The 22,500-nt window shown below is 44.7% G+C and overlaps 4 protein-coding genes and 3 non-coding genes across 11 annotated transcripts in view; 5 read left to right on the top strand and 2 right to left on the bottom strand.

Annotated features, from left to right (window-relative positions):
* On the top strand, window positions 1–126 carry LOC118110317. Its single transcript, XR_004696938.1, has one exon. It is a non-coding gene; the product is annotated as a small nucleolar RNA SNORA71 (small nucleolar RNA).
* zgc:114188 (40S ribosomal protein S17-like) overlaps window positions 1–3,925 on the top strand; it is a 5,047-nt gene extending 1,122 nt beyond the window's left edge. Inside the window, exons 3-5 of the mRNA XM_035156878.2 lie at window positions 395–500; window positions 2,925–2,990; window positions 3,805–3,925. Coding sequence (XP_035012769.1) covers window positions 395–500; window positions 2,925–2,990; window positions 3,805–3,882 — 250 coding nt within the window. The 3' untranslated portion in view covers window positions 3,883–3,925. The remainder of the gene's footprint in view (window positions 1–394; window positions 501–2,924; window positions 2,991–3,804) is intronic.
* Window positions 2,088–2,214, top strand: LOC118110318. Its single transcript, XR_004696939.1, has one exon. It is a non-coding gene; the product is annotated as a small nucleolar RNA SNORA71 (small nucleolar RNA).
* LOC118110319 lies at window positions 3,475–3,600 on the top strand. The gene has a single exon (XR_004696940.1). It is a non-coding gene; the product is annotated as a small nucleolar RNA SNORA71 (small nucleolar RNA).
* Window positions 3,926–4,547: 622 nt separating the features above from the next.
* On the bottom strand, window positions 4,548–7,060 carry cart2 (cocaine- and amphetamine-regulated transcript 2). Its single transcript, XM_035156879.2, has 3 exons — window positions 6,820–7,060; window positions 6,072–6,155; window positions 4,548–4,762 (listed from the first exon to the last, which is right to left on the bottom strand). The coding sequence occupies exons 1-3, from the start codon at window positions 6,928–6,930 to the stop codon at window positions 4,655–4,657; spliced, it is 303 nt and encodes a 100-aa protein (XP_035012770.2). The 5' UTR covers window positions 6,931–7,060; the 3' UTR covers window positions 4,548–4,654.
* Window positions 7,061–12,483: 5,423 nt separating this feature from the next.
* On the bottom strand, window positions 12,484–14,881 carry c5h15orf40 (chromosome 5 C15orf40 homolog). Of its 2 annotated transcripts, none has more exons than XM_047339728.1 (5): window positions 14,211–14,881; window positions 13,853–13,973; window positions 13,641–13,771; window positions 12,844–12,957; window positions 12,484–12,715 (listed from the first exon to the last, which is right to left on the bottom strand). In XM_047339728.1, exons 1-4 carry the CDS (start codon window positions 14,808–14,810, stop codon window positions 12,865–12,867), a joined length of 945 nt encoding a protein of 314 aa, XP_047195684.1. In that variant the 5' UTR covers window positions 14,811–14,881; the 3' UTR covers window positions 12,484–12,715; window positions 12,844–12,864. The 2 variants fall into 2 exon arrangements, with proteins under 2 accessions (XP_047195684.1, XP_035012554.2); XM_035156663.2 differs by having other exon boundaries at window positions 13,641–13,768.
* Window positions 14,882–16,804: 1,923 nt separating this feature from the next.
* Window positions 16,805–22,500, top strand: part of prr5l (proline rich 5 like) — an 11,512-nt gene continuing 5,816 nt past the window's right edge. Inside the window, exons 1-2 of one of the 4 annotated variants that reach the window (XM_047340053.1) lie at window positions 16,805–17,107; window positions 21,247–21,377. In XM_047340053.1, the coding sequence (XP_047196009.1) occupies window positions 21,256–21,377 (122 nt within the window). In that variant the 5' untranslated portion in view covers window positions 16,805–17,107; window positions 21,247–21,255. Of the gene's footprint in view, window positions 17,150–21,243; window positions 21,378–22,500 lie in introns of all 4 variants that reach the window. The other 3 variants (XM_047340055.1, XM_047340054.1, XM_047340052.1) reach the window with 3 other exon arrangements.

The following is a 22,500-nucleotide window of genomic DNA, read 5'->3' as shown; positions in this document are numbered from 1 at the left end:
CCCTGTATCGAAAGTGACCATGGCGTCCTGTGGCCAGGTCATTGATAGTACAGGAAGAAGAAGCTGAGAGCCTTTCCCGTGTTTGATGGATTATCACTTCCTCTCAGACCCTGATGCTCTCACACATTTCAGTAACAAGTTGGATTCATATCTACAACACTGCTTCTGTGTCACCATGTCTGACTGTAGGTTTCATATCGTGTGTGTGTGAAATCTCTGCAGTGAAGAGATCTGTGATCAGTTTTACATTAAGGGGACGCCTCACCTCGTCCTGGGCTCTGATTGGCTGGATTAGAGACTTCACCCGGAGCCCTCTGATTAGTTTACCTGAGTTACTGGGACCAGAAAGTCTCATGTTATGTTATTTTATTAACTTGTGGTGATGATGGTGCAGGTATGTGACACATCTGATGAAGAGGATCCAGAGAGGTCCAGTCAGAGGAATCTCCATCAAACTGCAGGAGGAGGAGAGAGAGAGGAGGGACAACTACGTGCCAGAGGTCAGTGAAGACACAACACACAGCAACACGACAACACACAGCGACACACAGCGACACACGACAACACACAGCGACACGACAACACACAGCGACACACGACAACACAACTGCAGAAACACACAGGTTTAGTAAAGTGGAGACGAGAGGCTGAACGCAGCCTGAACATTTGTTATATTAACATAATTAAAATGTTATAATGATGTAAATACTTGTGTTGTTTCTGTTGTTTGAGGCTCAGCACATTGAGCATGTAACTCTCTCTCTCTCTCTCTCTCTCTCTCTCTCTCTCGCTCTCTCTCTCTCTCTCTCTCTCTCTCGCACCTGTCTCTCTCTCTGTCCTGTCTCTCTCTGCCCTCTCTCTCTCTCTCTCTCTCTCTCTCTCTGTCCTGTCTCTCTCTCTCTCTCTCTCGCCTCTCTCTCTCTCTCTCTCTCTCTCTCGTCTCTCTCTCTCTCTCGCACCTGTCTCTCTCTGTCTGTCTCTCTCTCTCTCTCTGTCCTGTCTCTCTCTCTGTCTGTCTGTCTCTCTCTCCTGTCCTGTGTCCCCCTCCTGTCGTCTGGGGTTGAGAACTGAAACTCCCATGTGCTGGAACCCTTGACAAAGTTGAACCTGGGTTGAGCTCATTGGTTCCTGGATGGTTTGAGCGTAGAAACCTGCCAGGATCCGTCTGAGCATCGTGACCGTTTAGATATGAGCTCAAATGATAAACGTCTGAGCAGCAGAGTGAACGATGGAAACAGATCAAAGTCTGGTAGCACTTTGAAAAGGTTCTGCATTTAGCTCATCACTGTATTTTCTCTAATATAAACAATAACAGCGTTATGAGTGATTAAATCAGTTTAAGTGTCACTAGAGTTGGTTAATATTTTCATGATGAGCTCCAGAAAGTTTGGTTTTGGAGTCGTTGCTGAGATCCTATTTATCTGAAGTGGAAAACATCAGTAATTGTTTCCAATGCTGATGAACAGTTAGAGATCAGACATCCGTCTCTGGATAATGTTTTCAAAGAAATGCATCATTAATTTTAAGCTAAATGTTGAATTTATATCAAACCTACACTAACGTCACTGTTTGAATGTGGATGTTAGAAGGAACTCTAATAAACCCAGCGGTCTTATGAGCCGGCCGCCGGCCCCCAGGTCGGGGCCGGCTACTCCAGGTGACTTTCTCTGCCAGCGCCCCGAGGCTCGGAACTCACGACAGATCTTTAAATCACTGCTCAAAACCTATTTCACAGGAAAGCAGTTCTAACATGTGACTTGTGATCATTACAACAATCAGTGTTACAGAGTGTGTGCTGTTCCTGACCCCCCCTTCCCTCCCCCATCTCTCTCCCTCTTTGCCACCCACCTCCACTCTTCCCCATTTTCTCTGCTCCCCCAACCGGTCGAGACATTTGTACAGTTTTTATATTGGTATCGGAATTGATCAAATTAAAAGGCGTCACATGACATCACAGCCGAGTGTTCCTGGGGGTCCTGAATCCAAGTTTCAGCCTGAACACACTTTGAATTCAGCCTCTCTGTTGGAGGAAGATATTATATTAATGGATTGTTTCATACTGCATGTTCGACTGGTTTTCACGTCCCTCCTGTATCGAAAGTGACCATGGCGTCCCCGTGGCCAGGTCATTGATAGTACAGGAATATCAAACTGAGAGCATTTCCCGTGTTTGAAGGATGATCAGTTCCTTTTGAACCCTGACGCTCGCAGACAAAAAGAAACGTGCACCAGCTGCCGGTTTGAGGTGTTATGGTTAAAATACAATGTTTTTAATGAGGAAAACACTTTACTCTTGTTCTGATTCAACTGTGAACTGAAGGTTGACGGTAAAATACACAGATTTAGTTTACAGAGTCTTTTTATAGCGGCAGGTTCATTTAACAAAGGTAGTTTATAAGAGTCAGGCACAAATTAAAGATGTCTACATTTTAACTGACCTATTGTAAAATAGTGTTTATAAGAGGCCACCAACATAAAAGATGTATAAATAAAAGCTAAATGTATAAAGATGTCATTTGAAAAAGGAAATTAGAAATTTAGTTGTAAACATTAGATGCATAAAGATGTGAGATGAGAAGAAATGTCAGTCCACACTACAGACGTCACTGACGTTCATGTTTAATTTGACCAAAGATTTTCGGTCAGAGGTCAAACTTCTTAAAATCCAAAACTGAGTGTCAGCCAATCACAATCTGATTCATCAGTCACATGTCCTGAAAAGCACGACGCCCGTCTCGTCACCTCTGAAGGACGAAGTTGACCAATGTTGATCTGAAAGGTTTTTACACATCAGGTTGAAATGAGCCCAACAGAACCAATCACTGTATGGCTGCAGGGGGCGCTGTTGCTCAGCTCAAATCACAAGTGACGCTTTAAGAGAAGAATGTAGTAACACTAACCTGTGTGTTTGTGTGTGTGTGCAGGTGTCTGCTCTGGACCAAGAGCTGATTGAAGTTGATCCCGACACCAAGGAGATGCTGAAGCTGCTGGTGAGTGTTTCTTGCTGCGTTTACACATGGTGTGAAAATGTGTTGAGTAATCAGATTACAATCTGACGCAGTGAGCAGCTCTTCGTGACCTTGTCATGAAAACTGGTAAAAAACCGACTCCGGTAAAGAAGTCGAGCTGCGATCAGAAGCTGCCGAGCATCCACACGACTCGTAACAAGCTCCAGTCCTGAGGGACGTGAGCACAGTGGGACCTGAAGGTGTTAATGCTCCTGCAGAGTGTGAACGACCACAGACCATCACACGCTGGTCACTGTAAACATGGTATTTAAATCTAATGAGCTCATTCTGGGGTAAAGAAAATAACTTGTACATTTTAGATTAAACACAATCAATAGGTTTAGTTTTTATTCTGTTTCTGCCAATAGATCCTTCCACCAAATCGTACACACTAAACCTTTGTGAGAAGGTGTCGACAGCACCGAGTTCTGTCGCTGTCTAAGATGCAGCTGATGTATTTCCCTCCCCCTGTATCGAAAGTGACATGGCCTCCTGTGGCCATGGTCATTGATAGTACAGGAAGATGAACCAGAGAGCCTTTCCCGTGTTTGAAGGATGATCAGTTCCTTTCAGACCCTGATGCTCTCTTACACCGGGGCCTCTTGGCACCGGGGCCTCTCGGCATCAGGCCTCTCGGCACCGGGGCCTCTACACCGGCCTCTTACACCGGGGCCTCTAGCACCGGGGCCTCTCGGCACCGGGGGCCTCTAGCACCGGGGGCCTCTGGCACCGGGGGCCTCTAGCACCGGGGCCTCTAGCACCGGGGGCCTAACACCTGGTTCTCTTCTGTTCTCAGGACTTCGGCGGTCTGTCCAACCTGCAGGTCACCCAGCCGACCGTCGGCATGAACTTCAAGCAGCCTCGAGGAGTCTAGACGTCTGTAAAGTATCTTCTAATAAAACCTTCTGGGACAAAAACACTGTTCACGACTGGTGATTTATGGACATGGTGTGAAATCATCTTCTCTTTTCATACATGTGGAGTAAGACGCTGAACACGAAGGGAACGTGTTTTAGTAAATGATAAATAAATGGATGGACAAACTGGTTAATCATGTCAACTGGGTTTGTTGATGACTTAAAAGATATTTTGTCTGGAGTATTTAAATTACAAGTCTTCAATGATCCAATGTTTCTCACAATGAGCATGTTCACGTTAAATACTTATTTTATTAATAGATTCATATTTTTCGTTTGTTTATTCGTAAAGTCGATTTTTAAATATTAATCAAATTAACGAATTTACATAAAATCACTAGAAATGACAACATCACAAAACAAGTAAAGTTCTGACGAACTTAACAGTTTGTGTAAAAAAACAGATGAAGTTTTTAAAGTCTCTGCTCACACATGGAAAGTCCTGCAGGGGGCGCAACAGCAGCACTGAAGCAACCAACCGTTCAGTGCACACAGAGACGACACTTTCCAGAAGCAGCTGTGTTAAGACATTCAGCAGCTGGAATCATCACAGCTGAATCCAGATGTGACCACGGAACTAAAACCCAAATCAGAAATATCCAGATGTTCGTTTCAAAAAGTGTAAACAGTAAAACCCTTTAATGCTTCACAGATTTATTCACACGCTGCTTCACATCTTAAACATTTGTCTTAATGGACATTTCCAAATAAACAGTTGATCTGATTGGCTCATAAGCACTTCAGCAGGAAGAAGTTGCAGAAGGCTCCTCGGGGGCAGTCGCACATCTTTCCGATGCGAGATCCTTTTCTGATGGCGCAGTGTTCCCCCAGATCGCACTGTGAACGACAGCACACACTTTACACATCATCCACACAACACGTGCACACGCTCCTGAGGCCGTGCACACGCTCCTGAGGCCGTGCACGCTCCTGGGGCCGTGCACACGCTCTGAGGCCGTGCACACGCTCCTGAGGCCGTGCACGCCCCGGGCCCCGTCACGAGGAGCCATCGACACAGAAAAGCCTGCTTCACGTGAAAAGACATGATTTATACAACACTGATGAATATATTCAAACTATTTCAATTCTATTTCATTTATATAGCACCAAATCACCATGTCCACTTTACATAGAAGGTCAAGAACTTGAATGTTTCATGGAGAAACCAACAGTTCCACAGTGAGCAGCACTTTGGTGACTGGAGGGAAAACTCCCTCGTTAACTGGAGTTGTATTGGAATTTATCAGTGATCTGAGGTTTCATATTTTACAGTTTAATTATAAATATGAAGAAAAAAACAACCAAATGTATAGAACTTGAATTTAAACAGAAATACACATTTGTATACATATCTGTAAAATGAGTTTTCATTGAACCTGTCTCCTTAAATAACCACAGACGTCCCTGCTCTGCTTTTTAAATAGTTTGAAAAGTAACCAATCCAAATCATTAAATATATAATGACTCCAACGATCAGCTGATTTGAAATCAACACAAACCCACCATTTCACAACAGAGTTTTAATCTGTATATACAGTCTGGTTTTAATCTTTATATACAGTCTGTGGTTTTAATCTGTATATACAGTCTGTGGTTTTAATCTGTATATACAGTCTGGTTTTAATCTGTATATACAGTCTGTGGTTTTAATCTGTATATACAGTCTGTGGTTTTAATATTTATATACAGTCTGTGTTTTAATCTGTATATACAGTCTGTGGTTTTAATATGTATATACAGTCTGTGGTTTTAATATTTATATACAGTGTAGTTTTAATCTTTATATACAGTCTGTGGTTTTAATCTTTATATACAGTGTGGTTTTAATCTTTATATACAGTGTGGTTTGAATCTGTATATACAGTCTGTGGTTTGAATCTGTATATACAGTCTGTGGTTTTAATATTTATATACAGTCTAGTTTGAATCTGTATATACAGTCTGGTTTAATCTTTATATACAGTGTGGTTTTAATATTTATATACAGTCTAGTTTTAATCTGTATATACAGTCTGTGGTTTTAATATTTATATACAGTCTAGTTTTAATCTGTATATACAGTCTGTGGTTTTAATAGTTGTACTAAATGGTTTTTCAACACGTGATAAAACGACATGAATCCACGTGATGAGTGACTGTGACTCACTGAGGGAACTTGTCCATGTTTCTTCTCCCAGGGATTGATCCTCTTGGTCTGAAGCTTTTCCAGAACCTCATGCAGAGCGCCCAGCTGGAATCAAACACACGTGCACGTCAGACGAGACACACACACACACACACACACACACACACACACACACACTTCAACACACTTTTTGTAAATGTAAAATCTTATATAAAAACTACAGATTGTCGTCCACCAGACTCGGGTCACAGACTCTTTCCTTTAAAGATGAAAGTTGAAAAAGAGAAACTCGTACGACAGAGTCCAGCTTCAAGTATAACAATATTTACTGAGGTAGAAAATACAGAATTATTATTTTATAAAACAATAATAATCCAGTAACAATGTTAAAATGAGCATATAAATAATACTTAATGTAAAAGTTAACTTGAAAAATAATATTTTGACAGTTTCTTTTACTAAAATAGAAACTGAGTTATTACTTTTATTTATTCTCAATATTTCTATGGCAAAGATTCAAATTCAAAAATATACCACTTAAATTGTAAACATGATTTAATTCATAAAAATCTACTGAATGACAAACTGTCATTCTAACCCTAGAATAAAACCAATGACCACAGGTGAAACTACTTATAATTATAATATAATAATTAACTTTCTGATCCTTTTAACATCTGTCACATCTGTCAGGCTGTAACCACATTGTTACTATTGTTCATTAGACTTAATATAGTAATGAATTCTATATAAGAGAATGAATCCTCACCAGTCTGTTGGACTTGTAGCGGTGGTCCTGAACCTCCCGCTCGGCTTCCGTCCTTCCGGCCGGACAGAGCGCGCACAGCAGCGCCGCGCACAGCACAGCTCGCGCCCACATGGTGCCACGGGCAAAACGAACCGGAGGAGAAACAGCTGCCACCGGTTCTAGTTCCGTTCCGGTTGTTTGTCACGCGCTGCCCGCACCGCGCGAGGTGTTTGGACGGAGAGCCCCGCCCCCTTCAGCCCCCTGCTGACGTCACGCCTACGACTCGAGCTACATCTAATTTCAATTCAGTTTTATTTGTAAAGAACTAAATCTCAAGATATATGATCTCAAGGTTCTTTACATATTAAATATATATAATAAAAAAAGACTTGGAGTGGACCAGGAACAGAGAGGGAGCTGGTTCCACAGGAGAGGAGCCTAAAGGTTCTACCTCCTGTTCTCCTCTTACTGACTCTAGAACCCAGAGAGGGAGCTGGTTCCACAGGAGAGGAGCCTAAAGGTTCTACCTCCTGTTCTCCTCTTACAGACTCTAGAACCCAGAGAGGGAGCTGGTTCCACAGGAGAGGATCCTGAAGGTTCTACCTCCTGTTCTCCTCTTACAGACTCTAGAACCCAGAGAGGGAGCTGGTTCACAGGAGAGGATCCTGAAGGTTCTACCTCTGTTCTCCTCTTACAGACTCTAGAACCCAGAGAGGGAGCTGGTTCCACAGGAGAGGAGCCTGAAGGTTCTACCTCCTGTTCTCCTCTTACAGACTCTAGAACCCAGAGAGGGAGCTGGTTCCACAGGAGAGGATCCTGAAGGTTCTACCTCCTGTTCTCCTCTTACTGACTCTAGAACCCAGAGAGGGAGCTGGTTCCACAGGAGAGGAGCCTAAAGGTTCTACCTCCTGTTCTCCTCTTACAGACTCTAGAACCCAGAGAGGAGCTGCTTCCACAGGAGAGGAGCCTGAAGGTTCTACCTCCTGTTCTCCTCTTACTGACTCTAGAACCCAGAGAGGGAGCTGGTTCCACAGGAGAGGATCCTGAAGGTTCTACCTCCTGTTCTCCTCTTACTGACTCTAGAACCCAGAGAGGAGCTGGTTCCACAGGAGAGGAGCCTGAAGGTTCTACCTCCTGTTCTCCTCTTACAGACTCTAGAACCCAGAGAGGGAGCTGGTTCCACAGGAGAGGAGCCTGAAAGGTTCTACCTCCTGTTCTCCTCTTACTGACTCTAGAACCCAGAGAGGGAGCTGGTTCCACAGGAGAGGAGCCTAAAGGTTCTACCTCCTGTTCTCCTCTTACTGACTCTAGAACCCAGAGAGGGAGCTGGTTCCACAGGAGAGGAGCCTAAAGGTTCTACCTCCTGTTCTCCTCTTACTGACTCTAGAACCCAGAGAGGGAGCTGGTTCCACAGGAGAGGAGCCTGGTAGCTGAAGGTTCTACCTCCTGTTCTCCTCTTACTGACTCTAGAACCCAGAGAGGGACTGGTTCCACAGGAGAGGAGCCTAAAGGTTCTACCTCCTGTTCTCCTCTTACAGACTGGAGGAGCCTGGTAGCTGAGGTTCTACCTCCTGTTCTCTCTTAACTCTAGAACCCAGAGAGGAACTGGTTCCACAGGAGAGGAGCCTGAAGGTTCTACCTCCTGTTCTCCTCTTACTGACTCTAGAACCCAGAGAGGGAGCTGGTTCCACAGGAGAGGATCCTGAAGGTTCTACCTCCTGTTCTCCTCTTACTGACTCTAGAACCCAGAGAGGAGCTGGTTCCACAGGAGAGGATCCTGAAGGTTCTACTGTTCTCACAGACTCTAGAACCAGTTCTGTTTCCTAGACTAGCAGAGAGGAGCTGGTTCCACAGGAGAGGATCTGAAGGTTCTACCTCCTGTTCTCCTCTTACAGACTCTAGAACCCAGAGAGGAGCTGGTTCCACAGGAGAGGAGCCTGAGGGTTTACCTCCTGGTCTCCTCTTACAGACTCTAGAACCCAGAGAGGGAGCTGGTTCCACAGGAGAGGAGCCTGAAGGTTCTACCTCCTGTTCTCCTCTTACTGACTCTAGAACCCAGAGGGAGCTGGTTCCACAGGAGAGGAGCCTAAAGGTTCTACCTCCTGTTCTCCTCTTACTGACTCTAGAACCCAGAGAGGGAGCTGGTTCCACAGGAGAGGATCCTGAAGGTTCTACCTCCTGTTCTCCTCTTACAGACTCAGAACCCAGAGAGGAGCTGGTTCCACAGGAGAGGATCCTGAAGGTTCTACCTCCTGTTCTCCTCTTACTGACTCTAGAACCCAGAGAGGACTGGTTCCACAGGAGAGGATCCTGAAGGTTCTACCTCCTGTTCTCCTCTTACAGACTCTAGAACCCAGAGAGGAGCTGCTTCCACAGGAGAGGAGCCTGAAGGTTCTACCTCCTGTTCTCCTCTTACTGACTCTAGAACCCAGAGAGGGAGCTGGTTCCACAGGAGAGGATCCTGAAGTTCTACCTCCTGTTCTCCTCTTACAGACTCTAGAACCCAGAGAGGGAGCTGGTTCCACAGGAGAGGATCCTGAAGGTTCTACCTCCTGTTCTCCTCTTACAGACTGGAGGAGCCTGGTAGCTGAAGGTTCTACCTCCTGTTCTCCTCTTACAGACTCTAGAACCCAGAGAGGAGCTGGTTCCACAGGAGAGGAGCCCGAAGGTTCTACCTCCTGTTCTCCTCTTACTGACTCTAGAACCCAGAGAGGGAGCTGGTTCCACAGGAGAGGAGCCTAAGGTTCTACCTCCTGTTCTGCTTGTGTCCTAAAGGTTCTACCTCCTGTTCTCCTCTTACAGACTGGAGGAGCCTGGTAGCTGAAGGTTCTACCTCCTGTTCTCCTCTTACAGACTCTAGAACCCAGAGAGGAACTGGTTCCACAGGAGAGGAGCCTGATAGCTGAAGGTTCTACCTCCTGTTCTCCTCTTACTGACTCTAGAACCCAGAGAGGGAGCTGGTTCCACAGGAGAGGAGCCTAAAGCTTCTACCTCCTGTTCTCCTCTTACAGACTCTAGAACCACAAGGGGAACCTGTATTTTGGGAACGAGGTGGAGAAACTTTGGCTTCACTGTCGGTAGCTGACCTGTCATCCATGTTTATTTACAGTCAGTGGTTCAGACCATGATGTTATATCTATATTATGCAGTATATATATATTTAAAATATATAATAGACATGAAAGATTCATGTTTTCTGTGAGCTTCTCGGCTCCTGAGCCTCTTTTCTTCAGATGCTCACTGATCATTATTCTCTGTGATGATGCCAGGTTTTTATTTACGTCCACAAACTGAGCGGATTCTGGTCGTAAACATGGAAGTGAGATCCTGCAGCTGTCAGCGCAGCATTAGAGCGAGAGCGTAGTTGTCAAACACAGAAAGGAGAGTAACGAGCATTAAGCAGCGTCAGCTCCCAGGGGCGAGTTTCACTGTTTGAGGAGCTCGACTATAAATAAAGACTGAGGCAAGAGGTTTAAATCCCGTCGCCACGATTTGATCTGTGATTGTCTCTGGATGGAATCAGTCCCCGAAAACATCCTGAAGACAGCTCTAACAAAAGCTGCTGGTTCTGAGAGAATCTGCCTCTCTTCTTCTTCTTCCTCTTCTTCTTCATCTTCTTCATCTTCTTCTTCTTCTTCTTCTTCCTCTTCTTGTTGTGTGGGAGTTTGATCCCCTGCCTTCGGGCCTTTCTTCATCCAACTCTTCTTCTTCTGTCAGCTTCATGTCAAACAATAACGTGAGTCACTGTAATAAAGAGTCTTCTCTACTGACACTCTGATAATGAGATGTTCTCCACAGGAAGGACCACTCAGACAGTGCTGCTGTATTTATAGAGTGATTTGTTTAGTTGGATCATGTCCAATCTGCTAACATGGAGGAGGCGGGGTTTATGACCTACTATTACCGGCCTGCTCTGGTCCAATCTGTAATGTTTTTATATTGATTACGTTTAAAACATAAAAACAAAATGTGATCATGAAATGCCGGACATTGTAAAAATAAAGTAGAAAGTATTTGCTGATATGTAGAGTCCAGCCTGGTTTATCACTTTGGGCCGAGCTCTTCACAGTCGGATCGGTATCGAAGATTTGTGATATGAAAACTTTTATTTTACAGAATAAACGATGTGGATATGTTTATTTTCTCAATTCAAAGTCTATATATTTATTGTATTATATGTATAGTTATTTATAACAAAGTTAAAGCTTAACTGTAAAAATATCAAACTTTAATTACATTCCTTTGTCATAAATGTTTGATAACGACATCTTAGGAATAATTGACAATGTAGATAATATATCTGCATCTGTCCGGTTCTGTGGTGGAGTAAAAGTACCTGAACATTCATTTACTTAAGTAGAGATACATGAAAATGTACTTTGTCACATCCCAGCTCAGCGTCTTTCAGAAAGGCCTCAGTTCCCTCACTGTTCCCTGAAGCTGCCCCCATCGACTCTGTGTCCCTGAGGGAACATCTCATCACTGGTTTTATTCCAGAGGCTGGAACCTGCAGGAGAAGTAAACTGTTCACAAAGTGTCCGCTGAGACGTTGCCCAGCAGGAGAGGATTTAAGTTTAGGAGGGAAGACGTGTGTCCAGCCGGCAGAAGCTTAGCTCTGCGTCTCAAACATCCCTCAGCCTGACAGGAGCCTGAGCTGCAGACGTAAAGCTGCTGATCCAGGCTCAGCAGAGGAGACGCAGCAGGAACCAACTCCACCATGAATCTTATATAACATTCTCAGTAAAAATAAACTTCACTTTGTTTGCAGAATCAGCTCAGAGGACGCTGTGACGTCACGTGTCCAGGGGTTGATGCTGCAGCTCATCACAGCGTCACTCGTTCACGAGGCTCATCCCTTCTTCTCCAGAGTGCAGACGCTGACATGTGGCGTCTGGTGGTTCACACTGGGCCCCCGGGACCCACATCCGCGTAGGCTGTGGCCCTGATGGTCCAGGTCCAACACTTGAGTCCGTGAACCCAGATTCTGACTCAACATCTGTCCTGATGTTCACTTCCTTCATCAGGGAATTTAAAGGATCAGTCTGTAACTTTAACTCATTCAAATCATCAGAGCTGTTACATCTGTTCAAATATTCAAACCTGCAGAAATCTGTAGTTTGAATCAAGGTAACGTGGTCGCCTGCTGGTGGCGTCACATCCTCAGTCAGAAGAGACTATCTAGTTTGAAGTCACATTTTTACGATGCACTTTTTATATGTTGGTGGTTTTTAGTCGTCGGACGTCTGGATCTTAATTTTTCAGAGAAGCAAATGTTAGCGGCAGGTCGACTCAGAGACGTTTTTCTTCCTTTCACAGAATAAAACTTTGGCACAGTGCTGCTCACACTCTGGTTGTTAGTTTTTAAACATGATTACTATTATGTTTTAGAAATTATTATTAGTTGTATTAGTACTGTCGTATTTGTACTAGTTGAATTAATGTTTGTAATAAAACACTTTAGTAAAGTTTCATTAGCATCAGGAGTTTGAGTCGGTCCATGTTTTTGTCTCACGGGACAAACGTGTGCATGTTGGTGACATGATGAACCGTCGTGCTGTGGTTTCATGTTTCCACTGTTACCTTCAGATCTCACAGGAACACAGCGCCACCCACTGCTTACAGCTGTGTTTACACATCAGTACTGCTGGAATATGTGTTTGGGATTAAGATGCAGGAGACGAAAAGACATGTTTAATATTTAATCGTTCAGCTCAGAATCTGTTTAATCTTCCTCAACAGTTGATTTAATCAAGTGACACTTCAATGATTCACTTCAGACGTTCACACACACACATCACATCCAGTCGTCATGGGGACAGACTGACGTCCTTTTCTTCCCAGCAACACCTTCTGCATCGGCCTGTTTCCATGGTGATGCCCAGGCGTCCCTCCGTCACACTGGTCCAGCTGTGAAACCCTGTGAGGACAAAGTACATAGTTTCAGTGGGCTCATGTAAACGGAGTATTTACAGCATGTTTTGAGCTGAGACTGGAGCCTCCTGGTGTCCTGCAGGACCAACAGGAGTTCATGGACATCGTACTCACACTTGTCCTTTTTATTACAGGTCATGTGCGTGCGTCTCCTCTGAGCCTCCTCAACACCTCCTCCACACTGAGGGACGAGTCCACTCTGACCAGTTTGTCCCTGGACCTGGAGCCCTGAAGGAGACGAGGTAGAGGACAGAAGTAGAGCTAAGACGGAGGCTTCATCTTTATAACTCTGTCCACATGAGTGTTGTGGCTCCAGATCAGTTTGAATCCCACTAACACCTGAAAACACTAATTCAGTCTGATGATCAGTTTTATTACAATGCACCAGAAATACATGTGTATTCAGTTGGTTGTTGGTAAAGTAACATTTACATTGTTACAGGATGATCCATATTGTTTTCTAATTCTTTTCCAAGGTCAGAGTTGTGATTATTGAGACACCACGATTTATGTATTATTGATTTAGTTAGTGAACTTCCCAGCACCTCAGGATGTAAAACCATTGATTACAGGAGTAGACTGTAACACTTATTCTTTTAAAGCTTTCTGACAGACGCTGACACGTCAACTGCAAAGAAGGAAAAAGCTTTTTCAGAACTCAAGTGGCTGTAATATAAGCTTCACCACTAGAAGCTCTACACTTCACCTATTAAAGACTTTCATTTGTAAAATGGAAATGAAGACATTTTAAGATATTTAAACTCTCGTCCACTCTGGGGCTGTGAAGGAGGAGGAGAAGAGCTGGCAGAAGAAAGTGGATGATGATGAAGGATGAGGTGCAGAACAAACAAGCGGGAGGAGGAGGAGACAGATGGAAAGTGAGCTGAGACTCAAGAAGGAGTTTCAGGGACCTTGTGGAGAGAGATGTGACTTTTCTTCAGGTCCAGAACTTGAGCCAGGAAGCGAATCAGCTCAGTGTTGGCTTCTCCGTCAGTGGGGGGTGCCGCGATGGAAACTCCCACCGCCTCTACAGAGACGTCTGCTGGAGCAGAAAACACTGATTGGCAAAGTTTTCATTGTGTAATGAAACGTGATGCTCCGGGTGTGACGCATCATCTTGTACCTGTGATGGCGCTGTGTTTGGAGCCGGGCTTGGCGTGCACCGTGATGGTTAAAGCGCCGTGTCGGTCTCGAACCACCGGACCGGAGGCCTCAGGCTCTGCTCCGGGCTGCTGAGCCTTCACCTGGGTTCACAACAGGAGAGATGATGTCACTGAGTCATTCTCTCAACTTTTCAGTTACTACAGTTTTCCTCTGCAGTCGAGTGTAGATCAGTTTATTTTCCACCTGCTACAAACTAATTGAATCTTTAATGATGGAGTCAGATGATCGAGCTGAGTTTCCAGGTGTGAACTCAGCTGACACAGACAGTGGCTTAGTGCGAGCTGAGCCAGAGAAACAGGAACAGCTTCAGAACTCACGGTTTTCTGTTTCTGGGGCATTTGTGGGTTTGAGGAGAAACGTCTTGACCCGGCGGTGAAGACGCTGGAGCCCGGGGAGAAGACGGTGGAGCCCGGGAGAAGACGGTGGAGCCCCGGGAGAAGACGCTGGAGCCCCGGGAGAAGACGGTGGAGCCCGGGGAGAAGACGGTGGAGCCCGGGGAGAAGACGGTGGAGCCCGGGAGAAGACGGTGGAGCCCGGGGAGAAGACGCTGGAGCCCCGGGAGAAGACGCTGGAGCCCCGGGAGAAGACGGTGGAGCCCCGGGAGAAGACGGTGGAGCCCGGGGAGAAGACGCTGGAGCCCGGGAGAAGACGCTGGAGCCCCGGGAGAAGACGCTGGAGCCCCGGGAGAAGACGGTGGAGCCCCGGAGAAGACGGTGGAGCCCGGGAGAAGACGGTGGAGCCCGGGAGAAGACGGTGGAGCCCCGGGAGAAGACGGTGGAGCCCCGGGAGAAGACGCTGGAGCCCCGGGAGAAGACGGTGGAGCCCCGGGAGAAGACGGTGGACGGACCGCTGGGCTCCGGTAAACGGTTGATCTTAGATCCTTTGAAGAACCGAGTAACATGTGACCGGTAAAACATCCGCAGCTGTTAGCTCGTTAGCTAACACAAAGACGCTAACAGTGTAAACACAGTCACTTCCGCTTTTCAAAGTAAACACCTCCGATAATAGTTTTCCAAAGTAAAAGTCAAAAGAAACCTAAGCCATCTGAATATCAGTGACTCAATGTGAATAAACAGTATCTGTACTGTAGTATTTCTATACTATTTATAGTATAGTATTTGTTACTGCAGTAGTTGAACTGGTTGAATCAATGTCTGTAATAATATAACAGTGTTGGAAGAAATAACTCAAAACACTTACTCGAGTAAACATACCAGTACAACAGTGTACAAATACTTGAATACAAGTACAAGTCCTGTATTCAGGTGTGTATTTTAGTAAAAGTACCAATAAAGTTTGAGAATAACAAACGTCTGAAGACAGAGTCTGAGCTTGTCATCGTCTTTACACTGAGGTTCATTCAGATTGTATTTATTTAAATAAGGTAATATATAAGTTAGTTTAGATGGTTTAAACTGTTTGACCTCTGACCTCTGTGCTGCAGTTTGTCTCATGTTGCTTCCTGTGGGTCCTGCAGCTGGGAGTGTCTGGGCTGCGTTCCCTCTATAGACTGTCTGGTGTCCGATGCGTCCTCTCACCAAACATCTCCTGTTTGTCTCCAGTGTTTTCCAGAGAAGGTCGACATTAACGCTGCGGTGGATCTGCTGCTGCAGGTACATCTCGTCCTTTAGCTTGATTTAGTTCCACAGATCCGGAGCATTTCAAGGGGCCTCAGGCATCGAACACGTGACGGACGTAGTTTTATTCCTTCCGGCGTCATTAGGGGCCCCTGAAGAGACAATCCAGGGGCCAATCAGTTTCTACAAAAGTAATTCATCTGTGACATTTGTTGAACCCAGGAGGTCATTAGAAATATGAGGATATTTCCAGAATCCTTACAGTCGTAAAGAGATTCTTTCTGATTCTCGCTCTGTGATCGAGCTGCTGACGAACAGACGCTTCTGAAGGATCGTGTCTCTGCTGTTCGTCAGTCCTCCTCTGCAGAGCTCACCTGTGAATCTGGAGCTGTCATGGCCGCCTCCTTAGCTAACGGGGCCTCTGTCCGCGGTCAGGGGACCAGGTGTTGTCCCCGGGGGCCACGAGGAGTGTTGTCCATGATGCAGGTTCCAGGGATGAAGGATTACTCCACAACTTTCCACTACAAGGTCCAGTCTCTGCTGAGTCCTATTCATATTCAATTATATCATATTTAATAACATACATTTATATGACATCATATCAATAACATGAGATCATATAATATTAAATAACATGATATTCAATCGTATAATATTTGATTTCGTTTCTTCAGGTGTTCATGTGCAGTCTGATGTAGTTGTGTCTGTTCACCAGGTGGGGGAGCTCTCTGCATGAGGCCCGGAGGCACAACCAGGACTCCGCCGTGGAGCTGCTGCAGAGAAACACGTGACTGACCTGAGATCAGTCGGCTGGTCGATAATCAATAGATTATCAAGTAACCGGTGAAGTCATGAAAATCAATAAAACACAGTTGTGGAATGAGAAAGTTTAAGTTTCCTTTTAAACTCACAGGAGAGAACTTGTGTTAAATAAATCAAATAAATACCAAACATAGAAAACATGTGTTCATGTTTCTGATCAGTTTGGTTTTCATTTGTTATTTGATGATAAACGTGTCGTCGTCTTTATAGGACACAGAAATAAAAAGTTTTTCTTAAGTAAAATCTTTATCTGAGAAATTGAAAGCGTCCAAAACCTGCAGTGGATTCACATCAGTATAAAAGTTAAAAGTTTAACGTCTCAAACACATGAGACATTTTCAGTTTTCACATCATAAATATTCATGACATCGACTCCTCTCAACCAATCAGTGCCTGAGAATCAGGATCTGTGTCACGCTCCTGAAGCCAAACCAGAAGATCCCGATTCTCCTTCACAATAAAGCAAAAGACAAAAATGTCCTGGTTCGACTTTTACTTTGAAGGAGTATCCCGGAAGTGTCGGTGGTTACGTCGTTGAGCTTTTCAGCGGCAGATAAAGAGCGAAGCGGCGCGATGAGTTCAGAGAAACTGAGAAAAGTGTGAGATCAGATTCTGCTGCTGGAAAGTGAAGAGAGGTTTTACTGAGCAGATGGAAACTGAAGCAATGTGAGGAGGAGGAGGAGGAGGAAGAGGAGGAAGAAGAAGAGGAGGAGGAGGAGGAGGAAGAGGAGGAGGAGGAAGAAGAAGAAGAGGAGGAGGAGGAGGAGGAGGAAGATCTGTGTTGATCCTGTGAGAAGTGAAGCCACTTCACTCAGGTGAGTTCACGGACCGAGGCCACGAGGTCATGATGCGTTCAGGTACAAACAAACAAACAAACAAACAGTGTTTATCTGGCAGCAGGAAGTGGAAACTCTTCCAGTCACAACCTCTAAATTAGTAAAATATCCTGTGAATGTTAAAAGTGTTTCAGCTTCTCACGCGTGGTTTGTCTCTGTGTAGATTAGTTGTATCTTCAGTGAAAGAGTTTGAATGAACCTGTTTAAAGTTTAGAGCGACTGTTCTTTACTTTACTTTTTCATTTAAAAAAACTAAAAACCACGGTGGATGATAAGACCGACTTTTTTATTGCTAAGTCCGATTTGAAGTTGGTATTTACACATGAAGCGATTGAAATACTTAATTAATGCGTCTGGGAGTTCGTACGTCCTTTTAAATGTTGTTCATACTTTTTTTTTTTTTACGATTTTTAAACATTCCAACATCTTGCTCGCTCACTTCTCGCTGAGTCGTCGCAGATGTTACATGCCGGCATTTCTATGAAATAATAACCCAGGCGGCGCCCCCCAGTGGTGTGGACACGTCTCTGTAGTTGACGGAGTGTTGATCCTCCACTTTAACATGTTCCCCAGAGGATGAATCCCACTGGACTACTTCAATAATAATAATAGAGTATATGTCTTTTCTAAACCTGAAGTCAGTGACGTGAGTGACGAGTGTTTTCTGCCTGATCCCAGATTAGAAACACAAAGTTCAGCAGCTCTGTCTGTAATTGCATTAGTCTCTGTGAGTACTTCCTCATGACGGGGCTCCTGTTACAGGATTATCCCACATGCTCACACACAACACACACACACACACACACAACACACACAACACACACAACACACACAACACACACTTAAACACAAGAATCACAGTCTCCTCATGCTAACACATATTTAAAATTGTTCTGATGATTAAATTCAGTTTGAAGTTGAGGTTTTTTCTGTCTCAGCTGGTGAATCAGATTAGTTTAATCTGGTGATTTACAGCAGCAGAGTTTCCTTCTGGGTTTGGTTTGATACCGGTGCTGAATGGATTCTGGTGAAATGCTTATGGTGCCTGAACGATGCTCCAGTCGCAGCTTCTCTCTGATCCTCTAAACTCCTTCACACGTGTTCAGGATTATTATTATTATTATTATTATTATTATTATTATTATACATTATAGATGTGACTCAATGTTTCTCTTTTTTCCTCCAACTCCGACCGTTCGACATATTCTTCATGACGTACACGAATGTTAAGGCTAAATAAACGCCGTATGCTAGCAGGCCTGAGCGGACAATCGTGACCCCACAGCACCTGGGGGGGGGCGAGTTTTTATCTCTCCTTCAATTTACAAACAATAAGGAAGAAATAAAGTTTGAAATCCTTGAATGAACTTGATTTTGAGAAAACGTGAGGGACCTGCTGTGATTGGTTGGTCTCGTCCTGTGAAAACACATGGAACCTGTTCTCGTCGCTGGTGTGGATGGCGTTTGGACACATGGAGCGTTTGATGATTGTTTCTTGTGAAGCTCGCGGTCATGTGACTTTGAGCTGACGCGCTGCTTATTGACACATCAGACGTGTGAAGTCGTCATCGCCGGCTGATGTTTGGCTGGAGGAGGATGTGAAGGTGGAGGAGGTGATGTGGGCTGGTGACCTTTTTGTGATGACTGCTTTTGGTGTGTACCAGATGGGTTGCCACGGTGACGGTTGCACGCACGGCGACACCTAAACGCCGTGTGTGTGTGTGTGTGTGTGTGTGTGTGTGTGTGTGTGTGTGTGTGTGTGTGTGTGTGTGTGTGTGTGTGTGTGTGTGTGTGTGTGTGTGTGTGTGTGTGTGTGTGTGTGTGTGTGTGTGTGTGTGTGTGTGTGTGTGTGTGTGTGTGTGAGAACACTACATGTGGTGGACTGTGCACACATGGTCTCATTCCCACACACAACCTGTGGTCCCTGGCTTGGTCTGGACGCCGTCTGGACGTTGAGCTGTGAACTGGGACCAGTGATCAGAAACCATCTCTTTTAAACGTTATTGATTTAAAGCTTTAAAAGTGTTGAACTCCAGCGATGCAGAGACAGAAACATTTAAAACTTATTGACATTTTTAACCTTCTTTTCTATCCTCTGAGTTTCTCGTCGTCTCCTCGTGTTTTTGGCCGGAATCAGACAAACAATAGAATGTTTGTGTTGACACGAGATTGGCTGTGATCAGAGGAGACGACACGGCGAGGGCTGTGAAATCCCATCAGCCACCTGGGCCGTATATCAGGACAGTCAGTGACCGTGTGAGCTTTTTAACTTTGCAGAACTTTTACATTTACAAGAACCTTGATAACACTGAAAAAACATCAAATGTCTCTTTATACAAACATGAAAACAGTGAATCAGTTGAATACAGGAACCGAGGTGAAAATGCTCAAGATTGAAAAGAGTCAAACAGGAAAATGTTCAGGTTTGATCAACTTTTCTCTTTGAGCAGAAACATTCACCTGCTGGTCGGCGGGGGGGTGTCCCCCTCTCTGTACGGGGGGGTGTCCCCCTCTCTGTACGGCGGGGAGGTGTGTCTCCCCCCACTCTGTTTGCCAGCTGTAAAAATGTTTCCCTTCGAGCTGCAGCTCTGGGAGTTTGAGGTTCTTTGGATCCGGCTGATTTTCCCAAAACCTTTTAAAATCTGGCGGCAGTGAGCAAAAAGTTGCTGAAGAGCATCTTGTACTCGACAGGGAGGGCGGAGCTTCTCATACCTGCATACCAGATGAGTTGTCCCTCGTTTCCCTCCCTCAGGGAACTTTGGTTATATGTGTAACCTCCAGGGACACAATGGACCAGAATCTACAAAACGATTTGTGCCACTTTCATCCTGAAAGACCAGAACCACACTTCTATGTCAAAGGAAACATTTCCTGTAAGTTCAACCTACAATTAGAGTTGAGTCATTTTCCTTTCGTCATGAGCTGCTTTCAGACATGAACTCTGGGAAATGTTGTCTGGACATGTTGTGTAGTGAATGTTTGTGAAGCAGCAGCAGCAGGTTGTCGGGTCCGACTCGTTCAAACGGGAACATCCAGGCGAGGGGCGGAGCCTGTAGAGCAGCAGGGGCGGAGCCTGTAGAGCAGCAGGAGGCGGGACATGACGTATAAACTCTGCTGTGGAAAGATCAGTGTTGTTGTTTACAGCTCATCCACACCGGCGTCGGCCCTCATCACCAAAAGATCTGGAACCTCCTCGTGTTTCCAAGTTGACGTCTTCGTCTTCTACGTGTACGGCTCCTCTTCTTCATCCTGAGATCTTTGTGTTCTTCCAGTTTCACGTCCGTCACGTGTTAGAAACCTCATCAACACGTCCACTGTGCTGTTTTCTCATGTGGAACATTCCTCCAGAAAGTTTCTGAAAACAACGACGATTTGTGATCTTCACCAGGTTTCACTGAACAAAGCTGTGAAACTCAAACGTGTATTTATTCAGGTTTTATTCAGCTCTTTCATTTTCACTCAGTCGGTCTCAAAAACAGAACATGTAACGTTATGAAACCTTCCCACACCGACAGAAATAAACCTGTGGTCGACTTTAGAGGAACAAACATGCAGAGATGATAAAGTGAGCAACGGTTCAGAGCCTGCTCGTCTCTGTCTGTGGTTTCTGGAAAGCGAGGCGTAGTGAGACCTCTGTGCTAAAATGAACGGGCTGCTCTCGGGTCAGTGCCGCTGCACAGGAAGTTGAGGTTTGAAGAAAACGATGTGTTTTCTAAACGCTGCTGAGGCAGCAGGCTGTCAACAGGAAGTGAAGCCTGCTGCTGGCACCTGTCTGTCACTCTCTCACTCTCTCACTCACTCTCTCAACCCACCGTGATGTCGCCTTTGGGTTGTGTTGAAGCCCCCCCCCCCGTGCTTTATGGTCTGTTTGACTCTAAATGATCATAATTCACTAAATGAACATCAGCTGTTTGAAGAAGACTTGAAACTAGAGACTGAGACAGAAACTCCTGAATGTTTCCTGACGTTATAAAGTGAGAAGTCACTTTCTATAGACTTCTATAGAAACTACCAGAGGAGTTGCCCCCTGCTGGTCACTACACAGATTACAGGTTTCAGGTCCTTCCACATTGGCTTCACTTTAACATCAGTTGCTGTGTTTCTTCTCTTCCCAGCAGACAAAGTGCATGATGGGATCTTTCCGGCGTCCCAGGCCTCGGTTCATGAGTTCGCCGGTTCTGTCGGACCTCGCCCGCTTCCACGCCAGCTCATCAGCTCTACACATCTCCAACACCAGCGTGTGGAACAGGTCAGGAGATCAACCACACGAGCCTGTAGCCAAAACTGTTGATACACTCGATATCTTTAAATAAGACTGTATATAAAGACCATCAGTGACTGTATATAAAGACCATCAGTGACTGTATATAAAGATGATCAGTGACTGTATATAAAGAGGATCAGTGACTGTATATAAAGAGGATCAGTGACTGTATATAAAGATGATCAGTGACTGTATATAAAGACCATCAGTGACTGTATATAAAGAGGATCAGTGACTGTATATAAAGATGATCAGTGACTGTATATAAAGAGGATCAGTGACTGTATATAAAGATGATCAGTGACTGTATATAAAGACCATCAGTGACTGTATATAAAGATGATCAGTGACTGTATATAAAGATGATCAGTGACTGTATATAAAGATGATCAGCGACTGTATATAAAGAGGATCAGTGACTGTATATAAAGATGACAGTGACTGTATATAAAGACCATCAGCGACTGTATATAAAGATGATCAGTGACTGTATATAAAGATGATCAGTGACTGTATATAAAGACCATCAGCGATAATGTATATAAAGATGATCAGTGACTGTATATAAAGACCATCAGCGACTGTATATAAAGAGGATCAGTGACTGTATATAAAGATGATCAGTGACTGTATATAAAGATGATCAGCGACTGTATATAAAGACCATCAGCGACTGTATATAAAGAGGATCAGTGACTGTATATAAAGATGATCAACTGAAGTGACTGTATATAAAGATGATCAGCGACTGTATATAAAGACGATCAGCGACTGTATATAAAGAGGATCAGTGACTGTATATAAAGACGATCAGTGACTGTATATAAAGAGGATCAGTGACTGTATATAAAGAGGATCAGTGACTGTATATAAAGAGGATCAGTGACTGTTAATCTTCAGTTCAGTAAACATCAGATGTCTTGAATCCATTATCCTTCAACACAAAGTACAGATATTATCGTGTGTGTGTGTGTGTGTGTGTGTGTGTGTGTGTGTGTGTGTGTGTGTGTGTGTGTGTGTGTGTGTGTGTGTGTGTGTGTGTGTGTGTGTGTGTGTGTGTGTGTGTGTGTGTGTGTGTGTGTGTGTGTGTGTGTGTGTGTTATTGGTC

This window comes from Hippoglossus stenolepis, chromosome 5 (assembly GCF_022539355.2).
Source record: "Hippoglossus stenolepis isolate QCI-W04-F060 chromosome 5, HSTE1.2, whole genome shotgun sequence".
Taxonomy (NCBI): Eukaryota; Metazoa; Chordata; class Actinopteri; order Pleuronectiformes; family Pleuronectidae; genus Hippoglossus; species Hippoglossus stenolepis.
Note: the sequence above shows the minus strand (reverse complement) of the source record. Positions and strands in the feature narration are given on the sequence as shown.